The sequence below is a fragment of the Tachypleus tridentatus genome, chromosome 8 (genome assembly GCF_004210375.1).
Source record: "Tachypleus tridentatus isolate NWPU-2018 chromosome 8, ASM421037v1, whole genome shotgun sequence".
Classification (NCBI taxonomy): Eukaryota; Metazoa; Arthropoda; class Merostomata; order Xiphosura; family Limulidae; genus Tachypleus; species Tachypleus tridentatus.
In genome coordinates, this window is record NC_134832.1 from 115,881,802 (window position 1) to 115,896,568 (window position 14,767).

Below are 14,767 nucleotides of genomic sequence, written 5' to 3' on the forward strand. Positions count from 1 at the left end.
TTCTATTTGTTTATTTGTTTTTGAATTTTGTGCAACGGCACACGAAGGCTATCTGCGCTAGTCGTCCCTAATTTAGCAGTGTAAGACTAGAGGGAAGGAGCTAGTCGTCACCACCCACCGCAAACTCTTGTGTTACTCTTTCGCCAATGAAATGTGGGAATGATCGTCACATTATAATGCCCCCACGGCTGAAAGGGCGAGCATGTTTGATGTGAGGGGGATTCGAACCCCCGACCCTCAGATTGTTCTATATATAATTGTTAGGGCAAGTGTTGCCTAAACTGCAAATTTCAAGATTCATGGTTCTTGGCTCTTTATCTGTCTACCTTACACACAGAAACGAATGTTTTCCTATCATTAAAGCGATACTGCTGAAAGAGAAAGAATAATAAAAATATTGCTAGTTTGTAAGAAAATCAATTGATCTAGGGTGAAGTATATTACTATTTGAAATACTTTATACCAGGTTTAAAACGTCAATAAATTCACAAGTAAAAGACAAAGCATTTCAGCTATACGGTTTCGTTCGTACCAGCCTTCTATTTATAGAGAAGTATTATGACAACTGCCTTCTCACTTTCAACAGTTTGCAGTTTAATTCATAATGAAAACTGTGATTGTAACACACGTGTCTTGTAAAAAGAGAGAAAGATAAAAAAGAGGTCACAAAATCTCATGAGTTCGTTTTCTATTTAAGTTCGATGTTGCTTGTAGTGATGTATCAAGTTATCAACTCCATGAAGGCTAAACTAAACCTGAGTCGATAAAAATTATAAACGATTGCTTGCCACGATCAGCACAGGCCCGGCATAACTATGTGGTTAAGGCGACTGACTCGTAATCTGAGGTTTGCGGGTTCGAATCACCGTCCCATTAAACATGCTTGCCTTTCAGCTGTATAGGCGTAATAATGTTACGAGAAATCCAACTATTCATTAGTAAAAGAGTAGCCCATGAGTTGGGGGTAGGTGGTGATGACTATGTCTCTTTTCTCTAGTTTTACACTACTAAATTAGGGTCGGTAAGCGCAGATAGCCCTCATGTAGCTTTAATCAAAATTCAAAACAAACCGATCAGGTCATTGGTTTAGCTATTTAATAAAACTATTCTAAAGTTGAAAGAATTAAAGGTTTAAAATTACTAGACTTGAGAAGAAACATAAGAAATAGTTCAAGTGAAATTATTCATATTTTAAAGGTGTTTGATATTTATATTCGCAATTTTATTTTCGTAGTACCAACGCTAAGATATCGACACACGCGCGCGCTAACAGATAACCAACCCCTTTTTCCCTATCCTGTTTATACACACGTTAATTAAAAGAGGTCATAACCTGTGGGAAAATTTTCTAGTAATTCTTATGGTTATAGATGTTTTAATATTTGCACATTAGAGATTACTAAAGAACTAGTGTGTTTAAAGTTGAGCACAGTGCAGATTGTTGTAATAAACCCAGACATTAGTAGCAATTATTTAATAATAGTAAACATTTAGAGGTACGACGAATTTAATCAGTAATACAGACTTTAATTAATTGTCCTCAACCAGGAAGGGGGTATGCGTTTGACGAACTCATGACAGTGTGGTTATATAGTCTTAAAATATAGAACGCACAAGCATAAACGATTGGTTTGTTTTGAATTTCGCGCAAAGCTACACGAGGGCTATCTAAGTTTGTAGTGTCAAACTAGAGGGAAGGCGGCTAGTTATCACCACCTAGGGCCAACTCTTGGGATGCTCTTTTACCAATGAATAGTGGGATTGACCGTAACAATATAACGCCCCCACAGCTGAAAGGGCGAGTATGTTTGGTGCGACGGGAATTCGAACCAACGACCCTCGGATTAAGAGTCGAGCGCCTTAACCACCTGGCCATGCCGAGCCAATATAAAGGAACATCTTATACCAAAACTAATTAATAACCTAACATCTAACTGCAACGCCCCCTACAATCCCGTACCAGTTTACACTCTCATCCCTAAGACACGTGTTCGGCAACGATAAGTTGCAAACTCTCTCTCTGTTAACCTGAAGATGACCTAGGAAGGTCGAAATGTTGTTATCTGCTTCATTTTGGTAAAAGTGTTAATATCCATACTAGCCGTCCTGAGATGCATTTTTACTTCAAGAGGGTTTCTCGTCATCACGAAATCATCCCCATGCTGAGTCAGCACTTAGTTTCAGTGCTGAGCTCCTCCTGCTTAATTGGCTCAAGCAGGTGAGGATGGTGACACATTCCTCCCGGTAGGTATACTAGTCCATCATAAACTAACTCCCAGGAAATAGCTGGGACCCATCATGTAACTAGGTGAACTTAAACAACTGGAGCAGAGTGTGTTGTTCAAGGATACAACAGCATGATGTGAGCCAACCTCGAACTCGCAGCCATCCAACTACTAGTCCATAGCGCAAAGCCACTGTACCTTCCATCCCAGAAAGTCACATAGGGGGGATTATATCCAAAATCTAACCATCTAGATTACTTCCCGAAGGTCCTTAAGGGTGTTTATCAAATTTGGTGACAATCAGTTAAAAAATGAGCACAACTCACGAGAAGACATAAGGATATCAGGCCCTAAAGATGACCCCTGTGTCGATTCCTTGGAGACCTAACGATACATGACAGATCTGGTAACAATACACCAGCTCCGAAATCCAGAACTCTGCCACAGGGCCAACCCACGCCCCAAATTATTACCATCGGTTTTCATGAAAACATTTTACAAACCGTGTCCACATAAGGATAATCAATGAATTAATCTTTTATCAATAAGTTCCAGCAACGTAAGTTTCAAGTTTTAAATATATTAGTGTAAAGTTTTTGTTTTGTTTTAATTATTAAGAAAAACAGTAATTAAGAAGGTTCAAGTTCAATGGAAAAGTACACGAATCGTTCAAGAATGTCATCCTTACTTTGGACTTGTTATCTTGAATGTTTACCAAGTAACGCATTCCTATAATGGAACAGCCTTACCATAATCAGAAAACTCAAACTTAATCAGGATTCTATTTCAACCCATATATTGATAGATTGCATTCTACCCTAGATCAATATGTATTTATGTGCTTGCATTTGCCATCGTTTCTATTATCATTATATATTTTAAATACACCTTAACAAACTATGATCTATAAATATAGAAACGCAATTGCTAAAGTAAATATCATCTAACGTATGTATACCTAGATCTAGTACTAAAACACATATATCGATAGGAAAACACACTGATACACAGTCTTCCAAAAAAAAAAAGTTTCGTCCTTATTTCCTTTAATGATATGCTACGTACTTCAGGCAGTGATGAACTGATTATAAATTAAGTTAAGCTTGACAACAAATAGAATGTCACTGTGTTAAAGCAACAGAATGGAACAATAAAAATACTTACAACAGAAAACCTGTACCGGGCAACAAATAAAATAGTTCCTTTGTTAAAGAAATAGAATGAAACAATAAAAATACTTAGAACAGAAAACCTGTGGCAACAAATAAAATAGTTCCTTTATTAAAGAAATAGAATGGAACAATAAAAATACTTAGAACAGAAAGCCTGTACCAGGCAACAAATAAAATAGTTCCTTTGTTAAATAAATAGAATGAAACAATAAAAATACTTAGAACAGAAAACCTGTACCGTGCAACAAATAAAATAGTTCCTTTATTAAAGAAATAGAATGGAACAATAAAAATACTTAGAACAGAAAACCTGTACCGGGCAACAAATAAAATAGTTCCTTTATTAAAGAAATAGAATGGAACACTAAAAATACTTAGAACAGAAAACTTGTACCGGGCAATAAAGTAAATAATCCCCTTGTTAAAGCAATAAAGTGGAATATTAAAAGTACTCGGGGAGAACGAGGAACCTGATCAGAAAACTTCTTCAAGGCCTAGATAACTGAAATTAATTACACACCACACACACATATATATAACATAGAATGCTCAAAAGTCTTAAATATTATACATGCATAAGAATCCATAAACTGTAAGGTATACAGGCAACAATTAACATGCGTTCAGAAATGTGCTATATGTTTATAGTATATTCCAGTATAAGACTAATAATACAAAATATCTATACTACAATATGGTCATAAGCATTAAAACTGTCATACTTACACAATTAAAACAGACCTTTTTTATCACGAAACTAAAGCTCTGATCAAACATTATTTTCGGCATGTTCTAATCAGTGCTAAGTATCAGACACTATTCTTACGACAATAATTTTGTTTAAATCTCTGTGCGTATATAACTATAAAAGTTAATATACTCGCATATTAACATGGAGATACCTGTGGTGACATCTTTTCTTTTGCTCTTTAGGACGGAAAACTTTCAAACAGAATTTCATTATTAAGTCTATGTAATCAAAGAAAACACCAAGTCCACAAAAACTCGCCATATTTCACATAAAAGCCACCTAACAGTACATCCGTATTACAATCTTCCTTAGAAACATAGAAAACTAAGCCTTAAACAATATGAGTTAAATATGCATGTAACACAAAAAGCACAGAATTACACGTGGATAGTAAACAATGAATCAGGTTAACACAATCATTTTCGAAATAAGTCTTCCTCAGACTTTGGAATTAGATAAGATGGGAAATATAGATGTACATTTACACTACTGAGAGCTCAGTTCGTTATATCTAAACGGTGTTGACTATGAAAATCAGCAAGCCCTCACGTGACAACCACAGCCTCGTGGAACGGAATGTATCAGAACTACACTTTAAAATCTATTCGCGCTAGCACGACACTACCGAAAGATCAATCTCTTCTGATAATACAATGCAATGGCACCTCTCTTTAAGCAACTGGATAATCAAATGAATATTAAAGTTAATTCTATGCAAAAATAAATCGATCAAGCCAGTAGATTTTTGCGCGGCAGACTATTGAAACAGATGCTGGGGAACCTTATACACTAAAAGGCTTATTAAGAGCTTGTATGATGAAAAGGTATGCTTTCAGGCATGACATCTTTTCAATCGAATCTTTTGCAACGAAAACTATCTTGTAGAACTATTGTCTAAATGCACGGTCTTCAAACAGAACATGACCAGATGTAACTACATGAACTGTGACGACGTGGTGAGGCTCCAAAATCGTTTTACTATAACGCATTCAATCTTTGTATAGTCGTCTACCAAATACTTAACGCTCACAAATTCGTTTTAGTGGAAAAATACATCCACTTCAAAATATTTCCTTGCTCAAAGATTTTTTTTTGTTTCTGAAAGTTAAATATGTGGCAATGATGGTTCTAAATATTTTTGTTCAAGATATATATATTTTATTATTCTTGTCTTTCTCCTTTCAGTAAAAGTTTGGCTAATCTCATAACATTTTGCAGGTACACAAACTGATTCTACAATAGTGCCGTCAAACAATATTTAAGTCTTCTAGTATTTCTACACGGTTTTCCATTCTTGTCGATTTAACATAACGCGGTTTTACTGTATGTTTTGTAGCTACCAAATCTCTTAGCATAAGCATAGAAAGAAACTGGGCTGGTTCTGTACGGAACACAGAACTTGTAGATGGAGTACCTCTTCTTTTTCTGGCAGCCGATACCAGAATTTCTTGGCAGTTCAACTACAATATGCATGAAGAGATACCGTTAATATGCAGGAAACTTAACGTCTCATAAACGTATTGTTCAATGTTTTCTTCTAGAATTTCACTTTTCACTATTCTATTTAATTAAACATTCAGAATGTTCTCAGTTATTTGCCTTTTGTATATAATTACGTTTCTTCATTGTGCATTTGTCAACAATTAATTTATTTTTGTTTGTGCGTCAGTCAAGTATATTGAGGTAGTTTTACACATTTAACTACGATTAGATCAGGTAAGTCAGCGTCTGTACTTTTAAAATTGTGTTAATTATTTTATTGAATGTTTATGGTTCTCTAATTTCATGTTTTGTAGACCAATGTTTCTAAATTAATTTCTGTATTTCAGTTCATTTTTAACAAAATAATTTGTAACATCTGTGCTATCATAAAGACAGAAATTTTTGAACACAAAACTGTTTTTATTAATTTTTTTGAGGAACTGCAGAGATGAATCCTTCATCAAACAAGAACAAAAAAACATCTTTTTTATCAACAAAAACAATAACATGATCTACTATCTTTTTTTTTTATTTGAGATCGATCGTTCTTTCGGTATCATAAATAAAGATATATTAAAGGAACATAAAATTAATCACTTTATCCTATATGTTTTAAAGGTATAGACGATTCTTACGGTTAACGAAGTTATTTTTGATGAATAAGTGTCTATGTGAAATAAGAATATTTTTGGGGTTTTACGTAAATCATCACATTTTCAAGACACATGTAACATGTTTTATACTCTAAAGCATCAAGGAGTAACTGTTCTATAAAGATGAATTATTAAACCAATCACATCACGCGCTTTTTCTAAATCCACATGTTCCATGTGTTGAAACAAATACGTTACAATATATTCCTCCTAATATCGGACAAGAGAAAACACATAAATACGTTACAATATATTCCTCCTGATATCGGACAACACACAAAATATCAATATATTCCTCCTAATATCGGACAACACACAAAATATCAATATATTCCTCCTGATATCGGACAACACACAAAATATCAATATATTCCTCCTAATATCGGACAAAACACAAAATATCAATATATTCCTCCTGATATCGGACAACACACAAAATATCAATATATTCCTCGGACAACACACAAAATATCAATATATATCGGACAACACACAAAATATCAATATATTCCTCCTGATATCGGACAACACACAAAATATCAATATATTCCTCCTGATATCGGACAACACACAAAATATCAATATATTCCTCCTGATATCGGACAACACACAAAATATCAATATATTCCTCCTAATATCGGACAACACACAAAATATCATTAAAGGTTAAAACCTACCCCTCAATAAACTCCACTGGAAAGCAAGACGGCATTATGGGATGGATGCAAAACTTCATTATTAAGGCTTGAACCAAATAATATACCACAAAACTTTGATGGAGTATTGGGGGGTGTTTTTATCTACAGTAAGGAAGCCTTGTTTGTAAAAGCATCGATAAGTGGTAACTTGCAGGTCATGCGAAATTTCTGCAGAAACAGTGTTTATAAACTGTGAAAAGCACACTGCTGAATAGGCTAAATACACCACTATATAACGTTTGTAGTATTCACAAAGAACGAATTTCCAACTCCTGAGGTTAATACTAACAGTTTTCTAATTAGATATTTCGAGGGCGACTTTTTTTTTTCCGATATAAAGACACACAAACGTTGCTTATTGCATCCTTTAATCCTTGACAGCTTACAGTTAAGGTGTTTCTTTCCAGTACAAGTTCCTTATTGACGCCTTATTTAATGCACTGACGGATTGGCACCTCTCATGCCAAGTTTAAACAAACTTAAATAATTATTTATTATTCTGGTAGCATCCGGTTTCCTAGAATCCATGCTTTATACTTTAAAATAATCAAGTCTTCGAAAACTCTGTAATGACAGTCCAAACATCTTCATAGAAAACACTCCAAGCTACATCCTTCCTAAAGGCTGTACTTCGCAAGTTATTCTGTTTTATTAGAAATATCAGAACTACCTAAATTAAGAACAAAACACTGTCACACGTCAGGTTCGTATGCAGTATAAATTCAACGAAATTTCCACAAATGTTCTCGAACGAACGACAAATGAGGCGTAGCAATGTTCTGACTGTGAGCCCAAGTGCTTAGCAATATAATATAGACTGATTATGACTCTAAGGAAATATGGAATGTTTTTTTTTACTTTCCCACGTTTATGTAAACAAAAATAACAGATGATGTGACTTTATAATGCTTACGACACATTTCTGATTTCTCCAACGCAACAGAATATATTTAAATACGAACCATAAAACATAGCAGTAGGGTGGGGGTGGTTTAACTGTATACACATACTGAACAGTCTACATGACTGTATAAACACAAGTGTTACTTCGCATAAAATGTATGTCGTACTCAGCTTCCCTAACGCTCCTTCAGACCAATATTTATATCTTTTACATGGAGGTCACGAAAGCGAGACCAATTACTTTCCTATCGGTGTCGTAAAGGGGTGCACGTGGCGAGTCAACGATTTGTGTTTGAGTGTATTAAACCAATGTAACTAATGCGCGTAAAAGCTGTATTTAATATAATCTATATCGAGTTAGAAATAATTGTTACTTTTCATAAAATCGTATTATTTCTTACCATAAAAAAGAAAGAAGATTAAAAGGAATAATATTATAATATAAACAACACATGTTTCGGTAAGTATTGCGATAAAACTTAATAATAAAACTGGTAGCTTCAATAAATTTAATTTTTAATGGATTTTAAAGCTTAATTTTTATATTCTCAATCCAGGGCAAAATCTAAAGTAAATAGTAAACAAGTCAGACAGATAAACACCAGCGAGGTTCAAGCCAATTACATTAGTCATGGTTTAGGGATAAAAACCATAGGGTCCGAGGTTCGAGACAAAATGCCACTGAACACGTTCCGCACTTTCATCTATGGGCGCGTCATAAAAGTAATATTCAATACCTTTATCCTATTCTAAAAGTTAGATAAGTTCTTGCAGGTGGTGGTAGCTAGCTGATCAATAGCTTACAGATACAGCTATATTTTAAGGGTTCTTGACCCAGCCTTTTAGAACACATGTTAAAAAGGTTGAAAATTCTATTATTTAGTACATTTTAGGTGGCCAAGCTGATTGTGATGCTCAAGTATGTATGATACAAAGATAACATATTCAGATACTAAAGGTGCTAATTTTTATTAAGATGTAAGAATCATTAAAATAACATTAAGACCTATTAAAGACGTTAAACGTGAGTGAGAACTGACGAAAATACGAAGTTCCCTGTAACAGAATATACAATGGATGCTTCTGTACTTGACGACATCAAACATTAAGTACAGTGTACGACATGCAACAGCTATACGAAATTATGTGTGCTAACGTAAACGATTCACTGAATTAATTTTGCCATATGCGTCAGTTTGACTATCTTCGCTGGCTGTATGGTGACCCTATAACTACCAAGAAGTCAAAGCACTGCTGTTGCGTAGAGTTATAGCTTACAATTAGAATTACGAATCTAAACAAATTTCACTAAAAATGTATATATGATAGCACCCTATGAACACAGTAGCCGCGAAAATTTTAATAGAGAAAATGAGGGCAAAAAATAAATATTCCAAGCAAGAAATTAATACACTCTGTTACAAAAATAGACAATAATGCAAGCATAGCCAGTAAAGATGTTACTGGGAATACTTAGTGTGTTGCTTAGTGCTTTAATTAAAAATACTGACAGATTGAAATACGTGTAAGTCAGTATATAACAGACCATCAGAAATAAACATATAGAAGTAAAAACAGACCGAAAGACTTACAAACAAATACTTGTAGAGAATAATTTAAATAGAAGACAAATAGATATAGAGAGAAAGGCACAGTAACAAACACTCGTAAGACAATAAGATATAAAGATAAAGAAAGTAATTAAAAACAAAACTGGCAGGTACACAGACATTCAGACAGACGCATAGCAAAATGTCAGTTGTAAATATAAGAATTCAAGTAAGACTCAAAACCAAACTAACAGTAGTCTAAATATTCTTGTTTCAGTCAATATAAAACCCATAGTTGACATTTTATTCAACCATTAATCAAGTTAGCATGAAATTTAATAGAAAACCCATAGCTAATATTCCATTCAATCTTGGTTGAAATTTAAGAGAACCTATAGCTAATATTCTAGTTAGTCATTACCCAGTCTTGCTTGAAATGTAATGGAAAACCTGTAGCTAATATTCTATTCAACCATTACTCAACCTTACCTGAAATTTAATGGTAAAACCTGTAGCTAAGATTATATCCAACTATTACTCACTCTTGTCTGCACACCATTAGAAACCTATTAGCTGACAGTCTATTCAACCATAACCCAGTCTTGCCTAAAAGTCCCACGGTGGGACAGCAGTAACTCTTCGGATTTACCATAATAAAATAAGGGGTTCGATTTCCCTCGGTAGACCTATGTGGTTTTGCTGTAAAAACCACAAACACACACTTCCCTGAAATTTAATAAAAAACCCATAGTTAACATTATATCCAACCATTACTCGCTGTTGTCTGAATATCAATATGAAACCCACAGCCTACGTTCTGTTCAATAATTACTCACTGTTGTCTGAACATCAATATGAAACCCACAGCTTACGTTCTGTCCAATAATTACTCACTGTTGTCTGAACATCAATATGAAACCCACAGCTTACGTTCTGTTCAATAATTACTCACTGTTGTCTGAACATCAATATGAAACTCACAGCTTACGTTTTGTTCAATAATTACTCATTGTTGTCTGAACATCAATATGAAACCCACAGCTTACGTTTTGTTCAATAATTACTCACTGTTGTCTGAACATCAATATGAAACCCACAGCTTACGTTCTGTTCAATAATTACTCACTGTTGTCTGAACATCAATATGAAACCCACAGCTTACGTTTTGTTCAATAATTACTCACTGTTGTCTGAACATCAATATGAAACCCACAGCTTACGTTCTGTCCAATAATTACTCACTGTTGTCTGAACATCAATATGAAACCCACAGCTTACGTTCTGTTCAATAATTACTCACTGTTGTCTGAACATCAATATGAAACCCACAGCTTACGTTCTGTCCAATAATTACTCACTGTTGTCTGAACATCAATATGAAACCCACAGCTTACGTTCTGTTCAATAATTACTCACTGTTGTCTACACGTTAGCTGAAAACCAACAAATTACATTCCAATCAACCATTTCTCACCCTTGTCTGAACGTTAATAGGAAAGAAAAGCTAAAAGAAGTGCGCACTTGTCTAACCGCATAGTCGTTCTGAGATTCTTAAAACAGTATCTTTTAGATTTTGAAACAAGATAATGCTAAATCACCGTTGTATTCTAGGATGTAAAAACAAAAGTCCAACACCAGATTGTGCAACTCTAGTCTTTTAAAGAACGAAAAGGTTGTACAAGAATGGCATTAAAGTATTATAAAACCGGATACCAGTTCACTGCTTACACTTAGCAAAAAATAGTTTAAACATTTAGTATTTGCTTTATCGCATATGTTAAATGAGTGTATTAATGATTCTGCTATTTATCAGTATAAATAACAGTTATAAGTACTGAAACTCTACACTAACTGACAGGTTTCTAAAAGACTAAAATATGTACTAGACTTTCTTATTAACCTGGTTTATTTTCATGCTAAGGATTCTAGCACTGTTCTTTCATGACTGAACATTAATGTATTTGAAACGCAGAAGGAATGAAATTACAGTTCACTGGTTAATACATTTTCTGTAAGTTGTCTATTTGCCTCAGCGCTTTCAATAATCCATTTTTTAAAAAGTTATTTTCAAGCAAAAATCTGCCATTCATATTATAATCAAGTTTTAGTTTAAGACTTATATGTTACTGTAATTACAAGCAATTATTTAAAAACAATGGAAGCTGTAATACTAACTTGAAGGCAAATGATACAAAATCTCGCATTAGGGTTAGCGTGCTGGACTGTGGATCCGAGGTTCGCACCTCGTTAATAAAAGAAACAAGAACAACAACATTGCGCTATAAATTTTGGAACTGTAGGTATATTATACGAGTGACGGTCAAATCCCACTATTTTATAAGAGTAGGCCACGAGTTGGCGGTGGGTGTGCCTTTCGTCTAGTATATCAATTCAAAATCAAGAACAAGTAGCTTTTGAGCAATTTTGTGCAAAGTTCAACAAAGAATGACATCATTATTTGTGTGTTTTCTTAAAACAATGCCACATCAAGCAATATGTCGTATCTACCAAGAGGACTCGAACCCCTTATTTTAGCATTGTAAATCCGGAGACTTACCGCAGTTTAAGCGGGAGACAACAGATTTGTTACTTGTTTCTTATTGATATATTATTTACTAGTTTGAAGTTATATTAAACTCTAAATGAAACACGTACTACGTTATACACACACACACACATAATTTATGTAATATCATTTAGTATTAAGATTACGATTGCAAAGTAATGTCATTTCCAGTACTGTCTAACAGGAAAACAACAACAAAGCAACTCGCTAATTCAAGGCACTTACCTTCAGTTTGCATTGTGCGACTTGCTTTAACGAGGGAAATAAATTATCATTTTGTCAAAATACAAAAATATGAACCATTATTTTATGGGCACAATTTTAACATTATTGTAAGTAAGCTGTATTCGCCAAAAACAGTTGAACTACTAGTTTGATATAAATAATAATTATGCAAAGCAATCATAGAGAGATCCTAATCTGTTGTGGACTTCAACCAGTTAGACCCATAAAGAAATAAATCGCTTTGCTGAATAGAACCATGGAATTTCACACCTGTTGGCTCTAGTCACGTGATCTCTGTTTCTTTAGCGGACCGACGCATTGTCAGTATACGACAGATTAACATTTAGAAAAAAAACTATTATTAAAACAATGTATATTAAATATTTTGAAATTCCAGTTGCCAACTTTTGAGTATAGAATAGTATGTTCAACATTATATCATGGTAGTTACAATATATAGCCTATATAAGGACAGAAAGCAAGAAATAGACACATGTAGAACACTAGTATATTAGAAACTTGACATATATATATATATATATATATATGTGTGTGTGTGTATAAACGCATGAACTTAAATAAAATATAGTTATATAGATATAAGGTAAGACACTGAATTATTGAAAGAGACAAATAAATTGTGACGGAAAGTAAGATCTAAACATGTAGAATAATATATATATAAGAACATAGAGATAACGAGACATAAAACATACAGTACGTGTTATATAAATGTATAGTTAATTGAAAATTAAAAATACGAATTAATAAATGTGCGGAGGGATACAACATTACAGACTCGACCAGTATTTGTTTTTATTACTTATGTGATTAGTTCGCTCTCATCGACCGCATGCTGCCACTGGAGGTATGCAACCAAATTAGTAGTGTACTGGGGTGAAACCAGGCGACAGCAAGGCGCGACCTGTTAGTAGAATGTCAGTATGTTTATGAATACATGCTTAGGACATATGTACTGTATTTGATTGTTACGTATTGACAATTCACTATGTATATTTGTCAATGTGCTTATCTCTCTATACGTACGATCTATATATCTATCTATCATTCTGTTTCTTTTCATGGAGTGTTTTTGTTTTGTTCTAAATGAACGTATATTAGTACAGAATGGTTAGAACTGAAACATTCTGTCACACACACTCAGGTGTACAGAAAGAGTCTTGACTTGAAATAGAAAGGTTCAGAAGTTACCTGTCTGAGTAATTAGATATATGTTTAAATAAATATTGTTTTTAACTTTAATATTGTGTATATCATATCAACTTGAGAATAGTGTATATATTAGCCATAAAGGAATAGCTCTTGGGAGTGACAGTGCACCGAAGAAAGAAAATAATTATTCAGGATGGCCCACTAAAGAGGAAAGACCTTTACACGTTGATGGAAGATGCTGCATTCTCCGTGAAGAAAAAGAAAATAAAAACTACCAGTTTATATACAGTCAACAAACTATTTGAGATGAAAGATAATCTTCTGTCCGACATTCCTGATTTTGTCGACATGTTGAGTGAGGTCGGTTTTTTTTTCCTGTGTTTTGGACGTACTGTTTCCGTATTGTCTTTAAAATAATCATAATATATCTACTGCAATTTTGAATGTACTGTCTCGCTATTGTCTTTAAAATAACCATAATATATCTACTGCAATCACTTCCGTGTGTGATTCACGACGCAATAAAAATAGTATAGACGAGGTAAAGATGACCATTGAGGAAAAATAAGAATTGTAGAAAACCTCCGGTTTTATGCCAAAGTCCTGTGGCCTTATGACCTTCGAAATGACATCGAATTTGATCGGGTCATCTTTCAGCTTTTCGAGTACAACTTATCTAAAATATAAGTTTTGTTTTTCTTTTGCTGCCTATGAAACTTGTCTAGTGACCTTGATCATTCAATCTGATATATAGTTGAACACCAACACCAAGGCACACCAAAAGGTAGGATGCAAACCTTGCTATCAGACGTTGCAGCAACAACAATAAGACACACGTAGACAGAAATAAAAGTGGAGTAAATAACAAGGTATAATAGGAATATAAAGTTAAGTAATAAATTGTGCTTTTATAGGTGCACAATACAGTTCTGGTCAGTGTGGGCATTTTATGAAGTCAACGAAAGAAATAGGTCAAGTTTAGAATAAATTCTGGTGACGCGTCCCCATATTTCCTTTTAAAGCAAATTATTAAAACAACAGTGGCCATGGAATAAATGGACTTTGCTGCCTACAATGACACTTGATACCCATATCGAGGTTTCTGCACTAGATGAAATAAACACCCACAAAAACTAGCCAACTAAATTCCCGCCATACGGTAAAACCGAAACGTGCTTAACTCTTTCTTTTTCTATTTGTTTTGTTTGCCTGTATATGTCTGTCTGTTTATTTATAACACAATTTATCCATAAAGTACTTTATGAAAACAAAATTTGTGAATTATCTGAACCTTTAAAAAAAATCCAAATTTTGTACTGAAAACTGCAGTTTTCTTAATGTTATATGTTGTAAAGTTATACTAAAAATA

General features: G+C 33.9%; 1 protein-coding gene across 12 annotated transcripts in view; it reads right to left on the reverse strand.

Annotated features, from left to right (window-relative positions):
* LOC143223265 (rho GTPase-activating protein 45-like) overlaps positions 1-14,767 on the reverse strand; it is a 117,851-nt gene that overhangs the window by 41,072 nt on the left and 62,012 nt on the right. Inside the window, exon 1 of one of the 12 annotated variants that reach the window (XM_076451006.1) lies at positions 12,226-12,347. The exons of 8 other annotated variants lie outside the window; for them this stretch is intronic. Coding sequence is in view for 2 of the 4 variants with exons in the window: in XM_076451002.1 (XP_076307117.1) it covers positions 6,961-7,019 (59 nt within the window). In the remaining 2 variants the exon portion in view is untranslated. Of the gene's footprint in view, positions 1-4,123; positions 4,503-6,960; positions 8,063-9,976; positions 10,009-12,225; positions 12,348-14,767 lie in introns of those variants that run through there. 3 more of the 12 variants (XM_076451001.1, XM_076451002.1, XM_076451005.1) reach the window with 3 other exon arrangements.